Source organism: Melospiza melodia, chromosome 11 (genome assembly GCF_035770615.1).
Source record: "Melospiza melodia melodia isolate bMelMel2 chromosome 11, bMelMel2.pri, whole genome shotgun sequence".
In the NCBI taxonomy this organism is placed as follows: Eukaryota; Metazoa; Chordata; class Aves; order Passeriformes; family Passerellidae; genus Melospiza; species Melospiza melodia.
Window position 1 is genome coordinate 3899809 of NC_086204.1, and position 21476 is coordinate 3921284.

The 21476-nt window shown below is 51.4% G+C and overlaps 1 protein-coding gene across 1 annotated transcript; it reads left to right on the plus strand.

The window, feature by feature from the left end:
* The first annotated feature begins 7966 nt into the window (after nucleotides 1-7966).
* Nucleotides 7967-21275, plus strand: STX6 (syntaxin 6). The gene is made up of 8 exons (XM_063165367.1): nucleotides 7967-8039; nucleotides 10398-10567; nucleotides 11064-11158; nucleotides 12796-12858; nucleotides 14779-14901; nucleotides 16099-16205; nucleotides 17708-17802; nucleotides 19233-21275. Exons 1-8 carry the CDS (start codon nucleotides 8005-8007, stop codon nucleotides 19307-19309), a joined length of 765 nt encoding a protein of 254 aa, XP_063021437.1. The 5' UTR covers nucleotides 7967-8004; the 3' UTR covers nucleotides 19310-21275.
* Nucleotides 21276-21476: the final 201 nt, after the last annotated feature.

The window sequence follows — 21476 nt, forward strand, 5'->3', positions numbered from 1 at the left end:
AGGCCAGGATCCATGAGTTAGAGCCTCCCTGAGAGGAGGGTGGGAACAAATCCATCAAATCCCCTCACCACCAGTGGTGCTGAGGCAAAAGCCTTCACACCCACAGCTGCTGGAGCAAAACCAGAACTTCAGGACAGCCAAAGCCCCTGGGAGACCCAGGCACGTCCCCAGTGATTGCTGACGTAAACCAAACAGGACAGGGAGAAACATTTCCAAATGGGAATCTATGCACAGCTTGAGTTCATTTCTGGATGGAAATAAACATCTAAATTGCAAGGCACCCATGTGGAGCTCAGGAGGAAGAGGAGGAAAGTTGTTTGAGATTGGGTTTGTCCCCCTAGAAAAAAACAGTGATTCACGTGGATGCCACCCGGACCTGCCACAATCGGATATTGGTAACAAATCCCCCAGGGTTGTTCCCAACTGCTCTGCTTTATCCTTGCTTGGAGATAAGGTCACAAGAGCTGGGAACCATCCCAAAACACAGCCCGGAGAGCCACACACTCATGGCTGATGAATGAGAGCCAAACGCAAGCGAAACAAACACAAACAAATCAATACAGACGTAAACCCAACGGGAGGAAGCAGCTCCCTGGGCTCCTGAGAGCGCTGAGACACCCGCCCCAAAACCACAGCGAGGCGTGAGCTGCAGCACAGCCGTGCACTAGAAAGCAAAGGGGTTTTCCAGGGTTAAAACCCCCCCTCCCTGTCCCACACAGGCAGGACTCTCTCCTACACTTATTTTTATTTTAATGTTCACCAGTGATTTGGGATTCCCCCTTCTCCCCCTGCACAAATGGTTTAAAATTTCCCTTCCCTCTGAGCCCCTGGCCTGGGATTTCCCTGTGCTCGCCTGGAGAACAGTGACCTGTCCCTCTGCCCATCAGATATCCTGCTGCTCCTCCAGCAGCCTCCCCAAACACAAAGAGGGGGGAAAAACAAAATATCCCACTCCCAGCTATCAGCTTCTTCAGGCAGCTGTTTCCCTTGGAAAAAATGTGACCCCCTCATCTTTCAGTGGGTTATGCTACTGGTTTGGGTTTCCTGGGGAAAAAATGCATGTATTTGTCTGGGGTTTCCTATCAGACAACCCTTCTATTGTAGTCCACCTTCCTGTGTGTTTTTTGTCAGAGCAACGGGTCCTGTGCCACTTTCCAAAGGCTGCCTTGTGTCCAGGGCATAAAGAAACAGGCCAGCCCTGGGATGAAGAAACACGGGAAAAACTCCATGTTTTTCACTGGAGTGAATTCCTCCCCAGCAAACCGAGCTGGAGCAGGCAGCAGCCTCGGTGAGTGGGGCTGAACATCCCCCATTAATCACGGGAGCCACCGCCAGCAATCCTCAGGGTGCTCTGCCTGCCCCAAGGAGGCTCTGCCTAATTATCTTTCCCCCCTCTCCCTGCATCTCAATGTCACCTTCCTCGTGGCCACGGGGCAGATGACAGCCGCATTCCCACGTGCAGATGTGTGCCACGATGGGGAGGTGGCACAGGGATGCTCCAGGGAGCCGTGGAGCTGCCTGCTCTGCTTCCCACTCCCGTCTACGTCCCCCAGGGTGACCAGGGACCTTGGGACCTGCCAGAAAATCACACCACAGAGCAGCAGCAAGGGCAGAGCAGATGCTCTGCAAGGGCAGAGCAGATCCTCTCTGTGTCAAATCCCTCCTCCCACCAAGGAAAAACGCGAAATGAAACATCTGTGCCTGGCAGCAGGGGTTGGCTGCCTCAGCTCCTGCTGATCTCTGCCCCTTCCCTCTCTCTTCCTTTGACCACCTCGTCCTTCTTGTGGTTTGTGACGAGCCTGGAGCCCACAGAGATCATCCAAGGATTATGAGCACATTTTTAGGGTTTTGAGGCTGCCTGGGAAAAGTTCCTTCTAATTTCACCCATAACAAGGACCCTGGCAGTCCAGCACCTCGCTGCTTCTGCAACTGAACCATCTCTTTTTTTAAGATCTCAGCATCCCTGGCATCCCAGAGCAGGCAATCCCAGGGATTCACCCTGCAGAAAGCAATCCTGCCTTTCCCCCAACTTCATGTCCCCATGTCATTCACCAGAACACTGAATATTTAACTCCACACCAGTGTTTTGTATCATCATCCCTGCCTTAATCCTCTTCAAACCACCACTGACAATTTTCAACTATCACTAAAAACGAAAATGAGGAGGAAAACCACCAAAGCCATCTGAAAGCCTTTATGGCTTCTCCCTTTAGCTGTAAAACCTTTTCAGGGGCGGGGAGGTGAAAGTCCCCTCTACTTTTATAAATCCAAATTCAAACCAATCCAGCTTTTCCCTGAGAAGAAAAGGCAACTCTCCCACACCAAATGCACACTCTTTGCACCAAGCTAGGATGGGATCACACCCCCCTCACCGTGCATGCACACACATGCCACAGAGATTTTCCTGATAAAAGTTCCAGGGAGCCCGGCTCTTCCCTGCAGACAGCTGGGATTCTGATGAGTTGGCACTTTTCACGGTGCAGAAAATGTTTCATCAGATCTTTCCTGACCAGTTCTGCAGCTGTGTGCACCCAGCTCTCCTCTCCCAGCAGGAATTGCTTAGCTGAGCACGCTGAAGAGATCCCAAAAATCTCCTTGCAAAAATCTCCAAGCCCCAAATCAGAGCTTCCCCTCATGGAACAGCAAAAAACACCAGGTTCTGAAAAATACAAACCACAGCGTGGTTGGAGTGGCTTTCAGGAAAAAAATCTAAATTATTTACTACATCACGTAAATTAATTTCTAGCATCAAAGATCAGGCTGTCTCTTTTATCCCTTGAAAGTTTACAGCTTCTCTAAATTTTGGTAACAATCCTTATTTTCAGCCTTCAACAGCTCTGTGAGGCTTTACACTTTTTTGCAAATGGAGTCAATGATCTTAGGTATTTAACAACCTAAGTGATTATGTAAAAAAAAAAAAAAAACATTTTCAAATAAGTGTTCTAATACTTTATTGAAGGATTTCTGAAAGCAAAATTATAGGTAATTACTCAAAAAAAATAATAAACCTAAAAAATATAGACCACACCGTGGTTGGAGTGGCTTTTTACTCTAAAAAAGTGATCTTTTTACTCTAAAAAAAAGTGGTTTTTTTACATTAAAAAATATAAACCGCTGTGTGGTTGGAGTGCCTTTCAGGAAAAAAATCTAAATTATTTACTACATCACGCAAATTAATTTCTAGCATCAAAAATCAGGCTGTGTCTTTTATCCCTTGAAAGTTTACAACTTCCCTAAATTTGGTAAAAATCCTTATTTTCAGCCCTCAACAGCTCTGTGAAGCTTTATTCATTTTTGCAAATGGACTCAACAATCTTAGGTATTTAACAACCTAAGTGATTATGTAAAAAGAAACATTTTCAAATAAGTGTTCAAGTATTGTATTGAAGGATTTCTGAAAGCAAAATTCTAGGTAATTACTCAAAAAAATAATAAACCTAAAAAATACAAACCACAGCGTGGTTGGAGTGGCTTTGAGGTGAAAATCTAAATTATTTACTCCATCACATAAATTAATTTGTAACATCAAAGACCAGGCTGTCTCTTTTATCCCTTGAAAGTTTACAACTTCTCTATATTTGGTAAAAATTTGGTAAAAGTCCTTATTTTCAGCCTTCAACAGCTCTGTGAAGCTTTACATGTTTTTTGCAAATGGACTCAACGATCTTAGGTATTTAACAACCTAAGTAATTCTGTGAAAAGAAAACCAAAATATTTTCAAATTGGTGAATAAAGTGTTCACAAAATTTATTGAAAGATTCTGAAAGTAAAATTCTCGGTAATTACTCCTAGTAATTCTAAGAGGCAACAGGACATTTTCCCTTTTCCGTTGCCAGCGCGGCGAAGGTTTCGGGCACAGGTGGAAGTCACAGGAGGATCATGAGGCTTTGGGGAAGCACAAGGTCTTTGTGGGACAGGGACAGACAAACTGGACCAGCAACTCCTTGGGACTCTCCTTGTTCCTGGAGGAGGGAACCTCCCATGCTAAGCACACCTTTGGCAGGGACGCCCCAAACGCTGCCAGCGTGGGAAAGGCATCCCAAACTCGGCAAGGAAAGGCTGGCAAACTCCAGCCCCAAAGCTGCCACCCGTTGCACCACCCCTGGTGTGGGGCTGGCCAGAGCAGGAGGTGGAATTCTCAGCCCAAGAGGTGCAGAAACCGGTTCAACGTGTGCCACAGCCCGGCGTGAGCGTGAGGAAAGCTCTGCTGGGGTTGCAAAAGCGCCTCTGCTGTTCCCAGGCTGAGCAGGCACCTCTGCAAACGGGGCTTGTGGCCACTGCCACCCTTGGGGAGTGCAGGCCAGGATGTGCTCTTTGCTTAAAATATGGGGGAGTCACAGAATTCAGAATGACCAAGCTGGAAGAGACCGTCAAGATCATCGAGTCCAGCCGTGGAAAATGTGCATTTTACGATTGGTGTTTGTCACAAATATTGAAATTAATATGATATGGGTTATGTTAGAAAGTTATGCTGTATTCATTCTCTTAAGTAGTGTGTTAAATATAGTTTTAGGTTGTAACATAAGGTTACAATAGAAACTATGCTACGTAAAATACTTTTTTTAAGAGAGGACTCACACTGAGATAGCAGCCACAGGACACCTGAATCTTTCAGAGAAAGAGAATTTATTGCTCTCTTATCGAGTTCTTCCCACCTCGCTCAGCCATGAAGGCACTGTCAGGATTCAGAGGAAGAAGCTGACACTGCCCAGACAGAATCCTGTGTTTGAATGCAATTTATGCATCATGTATGAGGTGTATGAATATGCAGCAGGCTGTTGCTTTTAAGGGTTAATCCTCTGTTAATGTGGGTCCTTTTTCGGGCTTATTTTGCCCAGAAAAAGGTACCTGGACAGTCTGTAACTCTTTGTTTTTATTGTCTCATATTTTCCTAATCAAATTTGTCCGTATTATGATTACTCTAATTGTATTGTTATTTTTATAACCATTTTATTATCATTAAACTTCTAAAATAAAAAAAAAAAACCAAAAAAAACCAAAAAACAAAAAAAACAAAAAACAAAAAACAAAAACAAAAAAAAAAAAAAAAAAAAAAAAAAAAAAAAAAAAAACAAAAAAACAAGTGATTGGTGTTTTCCCACAACCCAGCCCCAACCCCTCAGCTAAACCCTGGACCCAGTGCCACATCCAGGCTTTGTTAAACACACCCAGGGATGGGGACTCCACCACCTCCCTGGGCAGCCATTCCAGAACTTTATCACCCTTTCTGTAAAAAACTCTGGCCAAGCCTCTGCAAAATCAACCCAATTAAGATGGGAGTAAGGCAGGGACTTGGCTCTGCTATGTGTACATGGATGGGGACATCTCCCAGAGCTCTGCAGGCATCATCCTCCTCCTGCCAGCTGCTGCAAGCCCGGGAGCTGTGCTCAGCTCCTAAAGAGCCCAGATTTGAGAGAGGTGGGAATGGGGAATCCTCATCCAGGGATGGACAACATCCAAGGGCTGTTCCCACTGCTCACAGGGCAGGAGGAAGGAAGCAGGGCCTGTGCTCAGCTCCTAAAGAACCCAGAGATTTCAGAGAGGTAGGAATGAGGGATCCAAGGATCCTCACTCAGGTATGGACAACATCCCAGCCACACAGGGCTGTTCTCACTGCTCACAGGGCAGGAGGAAGGAAGCAGAGCATGTGCTCAGCTCCTAAAGAGCCAAGAAATTTGAGAGTTGGGAATGGGGAATCCTCATCCATGGATGGACAACATCCCAGCCACACAGGGCTGTTCTTACCCCTCACAAGGCAGGAGGAAGGAAGCAGGGCCTGTGCTCAGCTCCGAAAGAACCCAGAGATTTGAGAGAGTGGGAATGAGGGATCCAGGGATCTTCACTCAGGTATAGACAACATCCAAGGGCTGTTCTCACTGCTCACAAGACAGGAGGAGGAAGGAAGCAGAGCCTGTGCTCAACTTCTAAAGAGCCCAGGGATTTCAGAGAGGTGGGAATGAGGATCCTCACTCAGGGATGGAAAACACCCAAACCACACAGGGCTATTCTCATCCCTGACAGGGCAGGAGGAAGGAAGCAGAGCCTGTGCTCAGCTCCTAAAGAACCCAGAGATTTGAGAGAGTGGGAATGAGGGATCCAGGGATCCTCACTCAGGTATAGACAACATCCAAGGGCTGTTCTCACTGCTCACAGGGCAGGAAGAAGGAAGCAGAGCATGTGCTCAGCTCCTAAAGAACCCTGAGATTTGAGAGACTGGGAATGAGGATCCTCGCTCAGGGATGGACAACACCCAAGCCACACAGGGCTGTTCTCACCCCTGACAGGGCAGGAGGAAGGAAGCAGTGCTGTGCCTCTGCAGGGCAGGAAGGGCAGCAGGAGCCGAGCAGGCTGCCTGTGCCTCCCTCCTGCTTCCTCCCTCGCTGCCTGGGAACAGCCACTCCTGCAGGACACAGCCCCACAGTGCCAAGGGTTTTGTGTTTTGCTCCATGGAACTGGGGGAAGGAGGCTGGCTGGTTTATGTGAGGTTTTAAACACTGCAAATCCTGTGAGAGGGAAGGAGTTTTATCTTCTGGGTTTGGAATAAAGGACAAAATTTCTTCTCAACAGAAGAGTGTGACATGAACAACACTGCTGCTAACTGCAGGTGTGTGAGGAGATGGTGCTTGAACACCTTTTCTCTGCATTGAGCAGGCTGCTTTTAGTTCTATAAAATAAAAAAATAATATCTTTAATCCACAAAACCCAAGGGATGGGACACACACCACCCTCTGCACAGTGCTGCTGGTGGCACAGTGGTACTAAGGACCATTGTGGGAAGGAACTGCCTGGGAAGTTGTCACCACCTCTGTCCTTACAGGGCTGCTGAGAGCAGAGTGTTGGGATCAGGGATCCTGCATCCCTATTCTCCCTGAGGAGAGCACATTGGGAGTGTTGTGGGCAGCTCTGGGCTCTGAGGAAAGGGTGCCAAGGAGATGGAGGCAGATTCTGCTCCAGGACATGGGAGGGAAAGGATGGGAAACAATGTACAGCAAGTTCCAGCTGAACAAAAGGAAGAACTTTTTCTCTGTAGGACGGAACAGAGTGCCCAGACAGGTCGTGGAGTGTCCCCAGCTGGAGATATGCCAGCCCTTTGTGGGCACAGCCCTGTGTCACAAGCTCTGGGGTGAGAGGGGAGGTGGCACCGCCATGCTCCCTCCTGACCTGAATGGGAGAAACACCAATCACTTATCTTTATAATTTCAAAAGTTTAATAGTAATAAAATGGTTATAAAATAATGATATAATTAGAGTAATAATAATTTGGACAATTTGGATTAGGACAATATGAGACAATAGAAACAGAGGGTTACAGACAGTCCAGGTACCTCTTTCTGAGCAAAATAAGCCCGAAAAAGGACCCACGTTAACAGAGGATTAACCCTTAAAAGCAATAACCTGTTGCATATTCATACACCTCATCCATGATGCATAAATGGCATTCAAACACAGGATTCTGTCTGGGCAGTGTCAGCTTCTTCCTCTGAATCCTGACTGCATCTTCATGGCTGAGCGAGGCAGGAAGAAGTTCATTTCTGATAATGGAGCAGTAAATTCTCTTTCTCTGAAAGATTCAGGTGTCTTGTGGCCGTTATCTCTGTGCGAGTCCTTTCTTTAGGAAAAAAGTATCCTACATAGCATAGCTTTTATTTTCACCTTATGTTATAACCGAAAACTATATTTAACACACTACCTAAGAGAATTAATACAGCATCACTTTCTAACGCAACACATATAATATTAATTTGAACTAATGCGAAAAGCCAATGATAAAATACGCAATTTTCACACACGAGGGACACCGGGGCTCTGCGGGAAGAGCGGCCGGGACAAGGCCGCGACCCCTCAGCGCACGGAGCGCCACCGCCGCCATGACGGGTGACGTCACCCGGCCCCGCCCCTCCGGCGCGCGGCGGGGGCGTGGCCCGCCGAGGGCGTTGTGGGGGCGTGTCCCGATGGAGGGGGCGTGGCCTGGCGGCGGCCGTGGCGTGCGGCGGCGGCAGCGCCATGTCGATGGAGGACCCCTTCTTCGTGGTGAAGGGGTGAGCGCCGCGCTCCGAGCGCTCCGGGAGCGGGGAGAGGGACGCGGAAAGGGACGAGAACTCATCCGGGCGCGGAGGGGGCGGGCAGGGCCGCCGCGCAGCTCGGGAGGCCCGCGGAGCGGGGGGCGAGCGGCGGGCGGGGGTCTGTGTGTGAGGGGGAGAAAATGGCGGCCGGGCCCCCCAGTGCTGCTGAGGGGCTGAGCGCGGGTGTGTGCCGGGCCATGCGGGGAGCAGGGCAGGGGCCGGGCCGCGGCCGGGCCTCCCCGGGCTCTGTGAGGGCCCCCCGGCCTTGGGGACAGCGGGCAAAGCGGGGACTGGCGGCTGGAAGGAGGGGGGACAATGGGGAGCGGTGGAGAGGAGCAGGGAGCAGCTGTGGGACAAACAATGGCCCTGAGAGGAAGCCTGCGGAGAACGCAGGGAAATACCAGCTAGAGGTGGCCAAAGGAAAATTGTCATTAATGGGGTGGAAGGAGCTCTGTTGGAGAGGGTCCAGTGGAGGCCACAAAGATGGTTTAGGGTCTGGAGCATCTCTGGTGGGGAGAGACTGGAGGAGCTGGGCCTGCTTAGTCCAGAGACGACAGAGGAGGTGTCATCAGTCCATATAAATATCTCTAATGGTGTCAGGAGGATGTTGTCAGACCCTTTGCAGCAACAGGCCATCAACTAAAACACAAGGAGTTCCACCTCAAGGTGAGGAAGAACTTTACAGTGAACAGAGCACTGGAAAAGGCTTCCTAGGGAGGTCATGGAGTTTGCTGGAGACACTCCAAACCTGGAGGTATCCCTGTGTCCCCTGCTCCAGGTGACAGTGCCTTGACAGGGGCTTTGGGCTGGCTGATCCATAGAGATCCCTTCCAACCCCAGCGATTCTGTGATTCTGTGGAAGCAGCTCCATCGCTCAACACTGCCCTCGGGCCACCTTCAGCTTGTGCTGGGGGCTGCTCTTGTGCCCCGTGTCACAGCACAACAGCCCTGAGGGCCGGCACAGGGGCTGTGTGGGGTGTTTGGGAGAGCCATGCAAGAACAAAAGCATGGGAAGGGAAACTGATGCAGCCAGGGAAAGTGAATCCCTTTAGCAGGCTGAACTAAGAGGAAGGTGTAGGAGTTGCCATGGGTGGGGAGCAAACGTCTGTCCTGTCAAACTTTCCAGAGATGTTCCTGCAGCGTGTGGGGAAGGGCAGGGAGGGGAAAGGGGACGTGCTGCCACTCCCTGCCACAGTTAATTATTACCTGGCAGGTCAGAGGGGCTGCTGGTGCTGGAGCCACCAAACTGCTCCTGGTTTGCTTTCCTGGTGTCTGTAGCTCCTCCCATCAGAGGACACCCAGCTCTGCTTTACATTCTTGCTGCTGGGGACTTCCACAGGCGCGGAAAAACAAAATAAACAACAACCAAACAAAACCAAAACTTGTGCTGGCAAGTAGAGGAGGGAATGAAGTTTTGCAGACGCTCAGTGCAGGCTGCTGGCTGTAGGGCACTCAGAGTGGCAGAGCAGTAGCAGGGACACACATCAGAGTGCTGAGAAACTGCAGCAACTGGAGAACTTCAGGCCCTGGTGGAACTTGGAGAGCTGCAGTCCTGGCAGGACAGAACAGTTCATCTGCTCTGGGCCTCTCCTGCTTTCCTTCACTGGGGTGAAACGTCTGTGCGAGCTCATGGTGGCCACCACCACAATCTGATCTCCTGTCCCTTCCCATCCCCAGCTCCCTGTGCACCTGGGGGAGCAGCTCACAGCTCAGAACCACAGTTTGGAAATGCAGCCGACCACCCTGAGAGTCTGTGACCCAAATTTACAAACCTGCTTGCCCCAAAGCAAGCTGTCAGCACTGCCTTCCCCTGCTGTGAATGCACTCCTCTCCAAAAGAGCTTAGAGCAGCAGAAAAAACTTGTGCTTCCTAAGCCACCATAGCAGGCCTGTGTATTTTTTTTTAAATGATTAATTAAAATAAACAGTTCTGCACTCAACAATCTGCCTGGCTGTGGTGTGGGGACAGTTCCTGTAGCTCTGTGTGTATCTATAAGATACCATCAGGTATCTTACATGGGTATTTTAGGGCCTTGAGAGGAAAAATTTTTGAGAGAGGAATGCAAAGTGTGGATTGCCAAAGAGCTGCCTTGTTCAGACCCTCTGCCCTGGTGACACTCAGCATCTCCCCCTGGAGAAATAGGTCCCTTCATGAATAACCTCATGCTGCAGTGAGATCAGGGCAAATCCTTGTTTTACAAAATCAACACCAAGCTGTTGGAAGGAAGGTGTTTGGGGTGGAGCTGCGGCGCCCCTGCTCAGCTGCACACGGGGCTGTCACTGCTGCAGGGCAGCTGGGGATAATTTGGGCTTCTCTTCACTCTCCTGGCTGCAGGGAGGTGCAGAAAGCTGTGAACACTGCCCAGGGGCTCTTCCAGAGGTGGACAGAGCTCCTACAGGATCCCTCCATCGCCACAAGAGAGGAAATCGACTGGACCACCAATGAGCTCAGGAACAACCTGCGCAGCATCGAGTGGGACCTGGAGGACCTGGATGAAACCATTAATATCCTTTTTGTGGCCCTTTGGGGGTAGCTGCAGTTCTCAGGTTGTGCTAAATAGCCAAGTCCCAGTGCACGTCAGTCTTTGCAAAAATCAGGGCTGTTTGGGATTGAATTTTGTGTTCACATCGGCTTTTCTCAAATTGCAAATGAGACATTAAGTCAAGGATTTTTCCTTTTGCCTTTTTGCAAAGTATATTCTAAGGGGCTTTGTTGTAGAAAGCCTATTGTGTTGTGTGAATCTGGATTTCTGCAGGGTCAGTTCATTCTCTAGGCTGCCTTCCAGAAATCCTCCTTTCCCCTTGTGTTCCTCAGAACCAAAAAAACACGTGGAAAAGAGAAACCTTGTGTGTGTGCTTGAGCTGCACGGCACATTCCTGCCGTGTCTCCTGCTCCATCTTTGCTGCTCACATTTTGGGAGCAGGCACGCCACAGGTGCCCCTTGGCACGCTTTGTTTGTGCCCAGTGCCATTTCTGGGGGCTCCTTGACTCGGTGCCCAGGCATTGTGGAGGCAAACCCACGGAAATTCAACCTCGATGCCACGGAGCTGGGCATCCGCAAAGCCTTCATCACCAGCACGCGCCAGGTGGTCAGGGTAAGGAGCCTGCCCTGGCCTCAGGGCCTGGGGGAATTGGGGCTAAAAAAGGAAATCTGGGCTGGGATGGAGAGCAGAGAATGAAGCTGCACCCTGCTGAGTCTCAGGCTTCCTCCTTTTCCCCGAGCGTTCCCTCCTGGAGCTGCCCAGAAGGGTTTGGGGGTGCAGGCGCCCCATGGAATTCCCTCTTTTTGTGCTGCTGAGCCTTGAAGGCTTCACAGTGCTCTGGGAGCCTGTGGTAACAGGAGGAAGAGTAAATACCCAGCTGCAATGTACAAACTCTGCAGCTTCAGAGTTGAGGGAAATCTCAACAGTCCTGACCATTTGTAGCTCTGGTTTTCAGCAACAGAGACACCACTTTGAACACTGACAGGTGTTTAAAGCCTGCTGTTATTGACACGGTGACTTCAACTTCCTACCACTGCAAAATAGTCCAAACAACCACTGGATTTATTTTTAGCTTGAGGAAGACTTTTTTTTTTAGTTTAGGCTTATGCTTGAGAAGCAAAAAGGGGATTTTAACAACTTGGTGGTAACAAATAGAGAAGAAACATCTTTCCAAAGCCTGGTAACAAGCTGCTAGTTGGGAAATTCTCCATTAATAGCCACACTGAGTTTCTGCTGTCCCTCATGACTCTGATGTTGCTGCTCCACAGAAGGCACTGGTGTGGCTGGCAGCAAGCCTGTTACCCTGCCTGCAGTGCTGTGGTCTGGATGCAGTTCCTAAGGTTTGCTGCCTGGGAACTGATCCCACAACCACACTGGCCCCAGGTAGCAGGCATGTGTTTGCTGCCTTGCCCATGGTGTAGTCCACTCCCTAATGGGCAGGATCAGGCAAGCCTGCTCTCTGGTCCTCTTCTCCTGGCTGAAAAATGCTGGCTAATGGCTTTTGGAGCAGTGTCTCCCACTGGGAAATGAAATATATAAGTGGCTCTGTGCAGCTGGCTTCCAGTTTCCATGGGGGAAGTTTGTGATGTGCTGCAGCCAGTGAGAATGAACCAAGTGGGATGTGGTGGTGCTCTCTGGTGATGTGGTGCACATCTCTGAACAGTAACACAGAGCTGAATCCTCTCCTGGTGGATCAGCCTCTGCCAGATGATGTTGGCTTCTTGCTAATTTATGCCAACCAGGTTATGTTACATTGTGCTGGGGAGCCTTCTGTGGTTAGGGACTTTCTGCAGGAGCTCCAGCAGAAATTAATTGATAGGAGAGAACACTGACACAGAGAGGATGGCTACAGGACAGCAAATCTACCTCCTGCTATAGAATATAAAACCACATGCAGCTGGGAATAAAGCACAGGAGGTTACAGGCTTCAAGGCCTTGACAAACACTTCCTCACATTCTGTCAACAGGAACATTCATTATTCACACATCAACGTGGAGAAAAATGAGTAGTACATGAGGAATATTTTCAAAATATCCCAAAGCTGTTGATTCCAGTATTAGTATAATAATGAAACTGTCTACAGTATGTTTACAGACTTTTCAAAAGTGGGTTTTCAAAGAAAATCTCCCTTCCCTCTTTCCCCCATGTAGAAGCCTTGCTGGATATAAACAGCCCTGTAGCACCCTGAATTTGCCTGTCACCTCAAACCCAATGCTCACATGCTCCTTTTTTTTTGTTGAATGAACAGGACATGAAGGATCAGATGTCAAACTCTTCCATGCAAGCACTGGCTGAAAGGAAAAACAGGCAGGTGAGAATGAGAAATGGGCAATTTATTTCTGCTAGAGTGTCTGTCCTGTGTGGAGTCCCTCCCCTTACAGACCCTGGGTGTGAGCTGTGTCCATTTGGCTGCCCTGGGAGAGCTGGTTCTCACAGGCTGCCAGCCTCTCCCAAGCCCCTCTCAGAGCTGTGAGGCAGCACTCACCATCTGGCTCTGTCTTCAGAGCTGCTTGTTTACAACTGTCAGCATTGCACCATCCCATGGAAAGGGAAATCTCCCTCCTCCTCCTCCTCCCTGGGGGGAAGCAGCTCAGAATCCATGTCAATGAATGTAATCCTGCACTCTGCTGGATTTAGGAGCCAAGATGGTGCAATATCCTTTCAGGCAGCTGCTTCTGGTAATAGCCCTGTAAGAAGATGGAAGGAGCTCCAGGAGTCTGGTGTTGTCTGCACTTGTAATCTAAGGAATAGAAATAGATGCAGCTTGTGCTGCTTGCTGGCTGATGGAGAGGCTGTAAGGAGATACTGAGCTGACTTCAGACCCACTCCAGTAAAAGCTGATGTGTGCCTCATGCAGTTAATTGTCTGTACTGCCTCAGCCTTACCACACGTGGCAAACACAACCAACTGAGAAGCACAGAACTCATTCCTGAGCTTGTCACAGGTTAATTAATGTGCTTGGCAAACACTCCCAGCAGCAAAGTCCCTGACACCCTTACTCAGACAAGTCTGTAGCTTTCCCTGGGATTTGCTGCTTTCCTTTGCATGAGGTTCCTGGTAGCTGCAGGAGACCATATGGCCCAGCTGATGCAGGGCCACATCTGGTCAGGAAGGCTGACTTCCCCTTGCTGCCTTCCTCTCCCTTCCCAGCCCCTCACCTTCACTCCAGACTGCAAGGCTTGGGCTGGGCTGGGCAATGACCTGACCCTCACAGCCCAGGCTGGCAAACAGGCCCTTTCTGTTGAAGCTGCAGGCAAAGCTAGTGCACTAAATAAAATATTAAATCTAAAGGAGCTGCCCTTGCCACAGACTGGAGGGACCAGGAGCTTGCTCAGTGTCTTGGGGGCAGAAAAAGCCAGATGTCCTGCTGGCTTCCTGCATGGTCAGTCTGTCTGGTTTTCAGCCTGACAGAGCAGCCTGGTCATTGTCTTGCTGTTCTTCACAAATACTCATTCCCAGGAGCTGCAGGATGGTCTCATTACAAGTCAGCCTGGAGGGCAGAGTCCCTCACCCTTCCCAGTGCTGCAGGGTGCAGTTGCTCACATGCAGCTCATGTTCATTCTCCAGCATCTGAAGCTTGGTTGTTTCCATTTCAGGGACCAGACATATTTCCCTGAACCCTTTCAGGGACCAGACATACTTGGCTGGAAAGCCACATCTCTGCAGGCTTTGCAGAGTTTATCTCTCACAGGTAGCAAGAGTAACTTTGTATGCTGGCAGCTGAAGAGCCTGCTGGGGAGACAGGCAGCCTGGATCATAGAACATAAGCATACAGCACAGCTCTGGTTATAGTTTGCATTATTTTACTGTCAGCTCAACTGGTTAAGTCCTTTATCCAGACCCTCTTAAGCCCCTGTCATTAGCAGCAGAGTGCTCAGATGGAGCTGCACATGTGTTAACACAACATACCCAGACACTTCCCAGCTCACATGTCCTAGCACACACTGCTGCCTCCTGAGCAGGCCTCCTGCACACACAGGCCACACTCCAGCTCTCCTGCTGCTGGAGAGGCATCTCTGCAATGCCAGGCTGCAGAGACTCCCAGGCTGGCATTTTGGCTCTGTGTTGGTTTAGTTCCTGACAGCACTGGCTGAGCAGCAGCAGAGCAGGAGGAAGGGGATGCTGTGTGCCTGTGTTCACGAGTGCTGCCTTGGCTGCCTCCCCAGCTCACCCTGTGGACGGGCTGTGACAGACACAGGGGTGTTGCTAAGAGCTCTCTGCATCTGTTCAGGCACTCCTGGGAGAGAGTGGCAGTCAGAGTTGGAGCTCTGGACCTGACAGGTACAGCCGCCTGGACCGGGAGCTGCAGTTAGCCAATTCACATTTCATCGAGGAGCAGCAAGCTCAACAGCAGGTAAGGCAGCTGGCACCACACACTAAATAGCTTTGCTTGCCAAGTGGGTGCCAGGGGGCTGCTCTGGCTGCAGGAGCCTGACAGTTCTCCTCTTAGCTTGTGGTATGTGTGTGTGCCTGCATTTCCTGTGCAGGACAGCTCTGGGTGATCTGCGCACAAGATTTTTAGCCCTGGAGCCATGGGGCTTCTGCTGGGTTTAGGAGGCAGTTGGCACAGTCTAGGAGATGTAGCACACTAGGATTTAATAGTGCAAAGATTGCTGAAATCCTTGGAAGAGTAGAAACACTGCAAAAAGAAAAGAGCCCGTTTGTCTTATGCAACTTCCCTTGGTTAGAAAATGTTTGGTGTTGTTTGTTTGCATCCCCCATCAGATCAGGCTGGGAGCAGGAGCACGTGCCTGCTTCCTTTTCCTGCCTTTGTCCCCGTGAGATTGGTGACAAGGGCTGTGTGAGGCCTTGGGAGAGCCCCTGGTGAGGCACTTCCCAGCTGGCAGGGGAGTCTGCCTGGAGAACTGCAGGGCCTTGACACAGGCAGTGACTCGGAGGTGGCAAACTCTGCTAAAGCTCCTGAGCCCTGCTGCCACCTCGGCCTCCAGACGCGTTTTACCTACTGACTGCAGGGGGATAAACAGCCTCAGAAATAGGTAACTAGGGTAAGGCTAATCCTTGGCGTGACTGTGCCCTGAAAATGACTTAAAACAGCAGCAGACTTATTCCTTTGGCACATTCAGAGCCAGGCTGGTTATTTTTAGCTGTAGAAGCTGCAACAGCCTTCTGCTTGCATTAACCCCGTGTTAGCTGTGGCACATTCCAGGTGGCATTTCCCAGGCACAGCATCAGTGTGCCTCCCTGGCCTGCTCACCTTGCCAAGGTTTTGATGACCAGCCCTTGGAGCTTTCCAAAGTCACTTCAGCTGTGCATACAGCATGGATGAGCTGAAGCTGGATTTGCAGGCATGTCTGGAGGCTGCAGCCTGCTGTGCCATGGGGATGCTATGCCATGGAGACTTTCCCTTGGTTGTCTCCTCTCCAGCATTTCTTAGGAATGCAGTGCTCATTCCTGGTGGCTTAGGTCTGAGCCCAGGCCTCACAGCTGATGTTGGCTGAGCAGCCTGTGCCTGTCCACTGGATGGGCTGGCCCCAGGGCAGCTGCAGGCAGCAGATCTGTAATTGCCCATTTCTCTCCTCTCTGGCCCCAGCTGATTGTGGAGCAGCAGGATGAGCAGTTGGAGCTGGTCTCTGGCAGCATCGGCGTGCTGAAGAACATGTCCCAGCGCATTGGCGGGGAGCTGGAGGAGCAGGCGGTGTAAGTGTGAGACATGGTGGCAAAAACCTGGCCCAGGGCTGGCTGCAGCATGGCTGGATGTCCTCACACCATGGCTGGATGTCCTCACACACCTGTCTCTGCCTCTGGTACAGCCTGCAATCCACTGATCCCTCAGGCAGCCTGTGGAAGGCATTTTGTACTGCAGTCCCCAAGGATCCAACTGCAACTCCCTTCCTTTAGAAGGCTGCAGCTAGGGCAGGCTGAACTGCCACCTTTCCTTTCCTCCTCTCCTTTTCACATGCTCCCCCTCAGGCAGCCAGCAGATAAGGGAGGGAGGGGCTGTGCAGTGCAGATGCTGCCCACTTCTCCACTCTGCAGGGTTTTGTGCTGCTGGGGCCAGGAGCTCTCAGCTGTGCCCTGAGACACACAGCACAGAGCTGCTCTTCATCACTGAAGTTAAAAATAACCCTCACCCACACAAAGGGTTAAAGGGCAGCTCACCAAGTCATTTTGCATCCATCCATTTACATATAAATTAGATTTCTTCCCCAGTTCTTGTCCTTTGCAAACAAGTTCCCAGTTGTGCAGGCTAAGAGCTATGCTTCCAGAAAGGCTTGAAGGGTTCATGGCTAAAACCCCTCCTTGTTTGGCTGGTGGGAGTCTGGAGGGCCATGTCCCTTGTGAAGTGATTTCATCTTGGATGGAGAGGAGGAACTTTGAACCTCCCTCCTGTGTGCAGTTGTGCAGCATGAGAATCCTCTGCTCTCACAGAGGAGATTGGTGTGGTGTGTCTGTTTCTAGATCATCACACAAGCCATCAGTGCTTGCAAGGTTAGCTCATAACTACCACAGGGAGTTTTTCCCCACTGAATGAAGGTTTAACAAGTGCCCTGGCACTCCAAATGAAGGAGTCTGTCCTTTTAAATGCATTAAGCTTCAAAGTCCCACTGGCTGGAGACAATCGGATTAGTACCTTGACTCTGGATGTGCACTGGCATTGACAAAGCACAGATTCAGGAAGGCTTTCAGATGCATTACAGTCACTGTGTGGAGGAAGTAAAAGGGTAACTTCCATGCAGAGCTTGAAAAGCACCTTAAAAGCAACTGCAGATCTCATTCCCACTTGATATATGACTGAAACAAGATTTTAGTTTCAACTGCAAGCCCTGAACAAGAAAAGGGATTTAAAGTCCAAGCCGACACGTAGATGCTAATCACGGATTATTAATGAGACTTTCCTTTTGTAAGGAGGAAGGCCCTCCCCCAGTCCTCACCTTGCAGATGTGTAGAGTTCAGCCACAAACACCCAGGGGAGGCTCAGTCTGGCAGGAATCCCGAGTTACCTCCCACCAAAGCAGAGCTGCTGCTTCAGCAGCTTTTTCCCTTCCCTCGGGTGCTGCCAGGAGAGGAGGCCACATTCATTTTGTCAGCCAAGGTGTGCTGCTCTGCTCACATCAGTGTTTGGATCCATTTGTGAGCGTGGTGCAGAATGCCCAGGCATGTGCCACGTGCTGAGCAGTGCCCTGTGTCTGTGTCCCCAGGATGCTGGATGACTTCTCCCACGAGCTGGACAGCACTCAGTCGCGCCTCGATAACGTCATGAAGAAACTGGCCAAAGTGTCCCACATGACCAGTGGTAGGTCCTGGGGAGTGGGATCCAGTCCTGGAAAGGGAGAAACAAGCCCTGGATCTTCAGGCTGGGACACTGTGCTCCCACCCAGCCAGCCTAGGGGAGGGAGCAGCTCTCAGTCCTTGAAAGAAGGGGAAGGGTTCCAAGCCCGGCAGCTGCTCCTGCCCAGACACTGCTCTGCTGCCTGTCCCCTCCCTTTGTTTTATTTACAGATGCCTTTCTATTTATGCTGCTGCTGCTGGGAAAATCCCCCTCCAGCTGCTGGGAGGGGAAGCTCTGCAGCCTCCTGCTCTGCTGCACTTTCCCGGGCTGCCTGTGGAACAAAAGCTGTCAAGGTGCCATTAAACACCCAATGCCTGCAGCAATCCCCTTCCCAAATCCCACCTGCCCCGGGGCTGCTGGTGCCTGCAGGCTGCTGTGGGTCACATCTCTCTCAGCTGGTAGAGGAAAGAGCAGAATTCTGTGCTGAACCCACAGAAAAGTCCTTATAAGGCTGTGCCTGGAGCCAGAGCAAACAGGAAGCCGGGCCTGGCTGCCGGGAAGTCCCGGCTGTGGCTGCTCTGAGCCTGGCACCGTGCCCAGGCAGCACCTCCTGCACACCCCTCTCCCCTGGCTGCCCAGGATCCCGGGAAAGCAGCACCTGGCAGGAGGAAAGGCTTTCCTGCTCTGCAGGATTAGGCTGTCCGAGGGATTTATGACTAATGGGAATACAGCCCCAGAGAGACCACTGGGAGTGCTGACGGTGCACTTTGGGTCAGCAGTAGCTCAGCAGCAGCACAGACACGGGTGAACCCTCTGTCTCTGCCCTCTCCTCTGGGAAATCCCATGGATCTCTGCAGAGTGTTTCTGAGTGTTGGGAAAGAGCTGCAATTTCTGCTGGAATCACCTATTCCAGGGAGAGTGGAAGAGTTCTTTCTGGGGTAGCTGCTGTGCCTAGGAGCTGAGGGGATGCCAGCAGCCCTGTCCCCACTGCTGCACCATCAGCAGCAGCTCTCGGAGGTGATGAGCCAGTGAGGTGTAAAGATGTCCAGGGAAACCTGATTCCTGGCCCTGTGCTAAGGGAAGCCGCCACAATCTCTTCCTGGCAGAGCTCCTCAGGGCAGCTTTCACCAGATCCCTTCTCGTTCCTCTGGCAAACAGATTGCTCCATGAACGAACAGCAAACACAGCAGCTCTCTGCTTGTTCCTCCCAATTGCTTTTGAGCCAGCTTTTCAAAGCTGTTTGAACTTGGTTGGGAAGAAGGCTCAGAATTCCCACAGCTGTTCCCAAACCCCAGTGTATCCTGGAGGAGAAAGGCTGTGGTGCAGTAAGGCATTCTCCCACAGGAACTCTTGTTTTGGTTTTTTTGTAGCTTAAGCTTGAATTTGGTTCCTAGCAGAACCAAATTTTCCTTCTCTGCTAAAGCAGGAAGACTGATGCTTCCTTTTCTTTCCAGATCGACGGCAGTGGTGTGCAATTGTTGTCCTCTTCGTCATCTTGCTAGTGGTGCTCATCCTGTTTTTTGTGCTGTGATGACAAAAACTGAACTTCCTGGGACGCCCCCTGCCCGCCCCCTGGCCCCGGCAGCGCGGGGAAATGAAACTCTGCCCATTTCCGTCCGCCCACAGAGATCCCCGGCAGGAACACCCGCGGCAGCTCTCAGCATCCTCCTGCAGGGCCTGCGGCGTCTCCCCTGGCCCCGGGGAGGGGGTGGAGCGCCGGGGCTGCCTCCGCCCCCGCTGCGGTGCCCCTGGGCCTGCGCTCCGGCGCTGCATCCCTGGAGCCGCAGGGGGAGCTGACCCACCCGCTGCAGGTAGGAGCCGCTGCACACGGAGCAGCGAGCCCTGGGCAGGATGGGACGGGGAGGAGCGACTGAATTCACTGAGCATTACAAACGGCGCTGCCAGTGCCAGCCTCAAGCATCACTGGGAAGGGTGAACCCCCCGAAGCCACAGCAAGGGAGGGGAGCCCTGGCCCTGCTCCCCGCGCCCCTCCCTGCCTCCTGTGGGCGGGCTCTGTAGCACCAATTGACTGCCGAGAGCTCGGTGAGTGCTGGCAGAGCTCTCCTGCCGCCTCCCTGGGCAGAGGGCAGAGCTGTGGGGTCTCATGTCCTGCCGTGGGCACCCCAAGGCCTCAGACCTGGGGGGCTGCACACCGAGCGCTGGCAATCAGCTGTGAGCCACACAGGGAGAGTCTTGAAGCTTTTAAACTTGCCTCCCTCATTATACAGGCCTCTAAAGCTCATTGATGCTTTCTTTGCCCTTGTATAACTGAGTCACTGCTTCTGTTTAACAGCTGCTTCCCTTTGGCAAGTGATTTGCCAAGTCTAAAATAACTTATTTTTTTTAAGAAAAAAAAAAAAACTTTAAAAGATTTTTTTGATGACCATTAGAGCCACGTTCTCTCTGACACACATGATCAGAGGAACAGTGCTCAGTGATGTATTTTAAGTGTACATGAACTTGTAAATAGGATGTCTTAATTTTCCCCAACTGCTATTTTTTGGACACCTCCGTTGTAAGCAACCAAAAGGCAGGAGATTCAAAGCTAGATCATGTTTCCAAATTCCTCCCCAGTCCTTTTGTTACCTCCCAGTTGTTTGTCACTCCAGTTGTCTCAGCAGGGTTGGATTCCCTCCAGGGAATGTGGAGTAGCCAGGTGGGCAGTACCAAAAATGTGAAGGAAGCTCACCTGGGCAGTATCAGTGCAGAGGGACCGTGCTGCAAGCACCAATTGTGGGATGGGGGAAAGCAAAAACGGTTTCTTACTCCAGTCTGCTCCCATATTTTAAGTTGCAAACATGAAAAGACTCAGCACAGCCTGGCTTATGGCTCCCAGATGGGGCTGGGGGAGGAAGTTAATTGGCGCTGACGCAAAGACTTCTGCTGAAATTGCAAATCACCCCCAAAATCATCCACCCCCCGCCTTAGAATCTTGCCACCGGATGGCTTTACCTCCGGAACTGAACACTCCTCCCCCTCGGAGCTCTGCGGGCCCCCCGTCCCTCCGCAGGCGCTGGATGCACCGCCGGCGGCTCGGTGCCTTCCGCAGCCGGGCGGGGCCGCTCGGAGCCACCGCCCGCTCGTCAGTAACGCACACGCGGTGGTGCCTGGCTCGGCGCCCGCCGCACTCACGGCTCGGGCGGCTCCTGGTCCTGCAGAGCATCCCTGCAGGGCACAGGCGGGGGCTGCTTTCCCCGCTGGCTGTAGCAGGGTCTGTGCCACCCACTCGGTGGGGATGGAGCACGGGTGTGGGCAGGGAGCAGGGCTCGCTGCTGGCTGCTGTTTGCACACCTCTGATCCCCGTGTTTGTGCATCCTTGGGGAATGACTCCCATGGAGGAGCGCTCCTTTGGTAGTCCAGGGGGTGGCCCAGCTGCTGGCATCACCACAAGCCACCCGAGTGTCTCTGGTCCCTTTCCCTGTGTACATTTGCTTTTCTGTCGCTGGTGGTGCCCTTCCCTTGAACACTAAATAAAGGTGCAGCAGCGTCGATCTCCACTCTTCCTTACCTGACTCTTGTTCCCGGGACAACCTCAGGGTCTGCTGGCACCAGGGGGTGGGAAAATCTCTGCCCCCAGCATTTGCCAGGCATCACCATCCTGGTTTTTGAGGCATAAGCAGCATCTGCAGTTTTTGGGATCACCTCAGCCTTGTGGGCAGCTGTGCCCAGATGTGGGGCACCACCGTGCAGAGGCCAGC

Excerpts from the sequence above, each read along its gene's own strand:
- STX6 (XM_063165367.1), top strand. The coding sequence starts at position 8,005 with ATGTCGATGGAGGACCCCTTCTTCGTGGTGAAGGG. Across the intron at positions 11,159-12,795 it reads GCACGCGCCAGGTGGTCAGG|GACATGAAGGATCAGATGTC; the intron begins GTAAGGAGCCTG and ends TTGAATGAACAG. Across the intron at positions 17,803-19,232 it reads AGTGTCCCACATGACCAGTG|ATCGACGGCAGTGGTGTGCA; the intron begins GTAGGTCCTGGG and ends TTTTCTTTCCAG.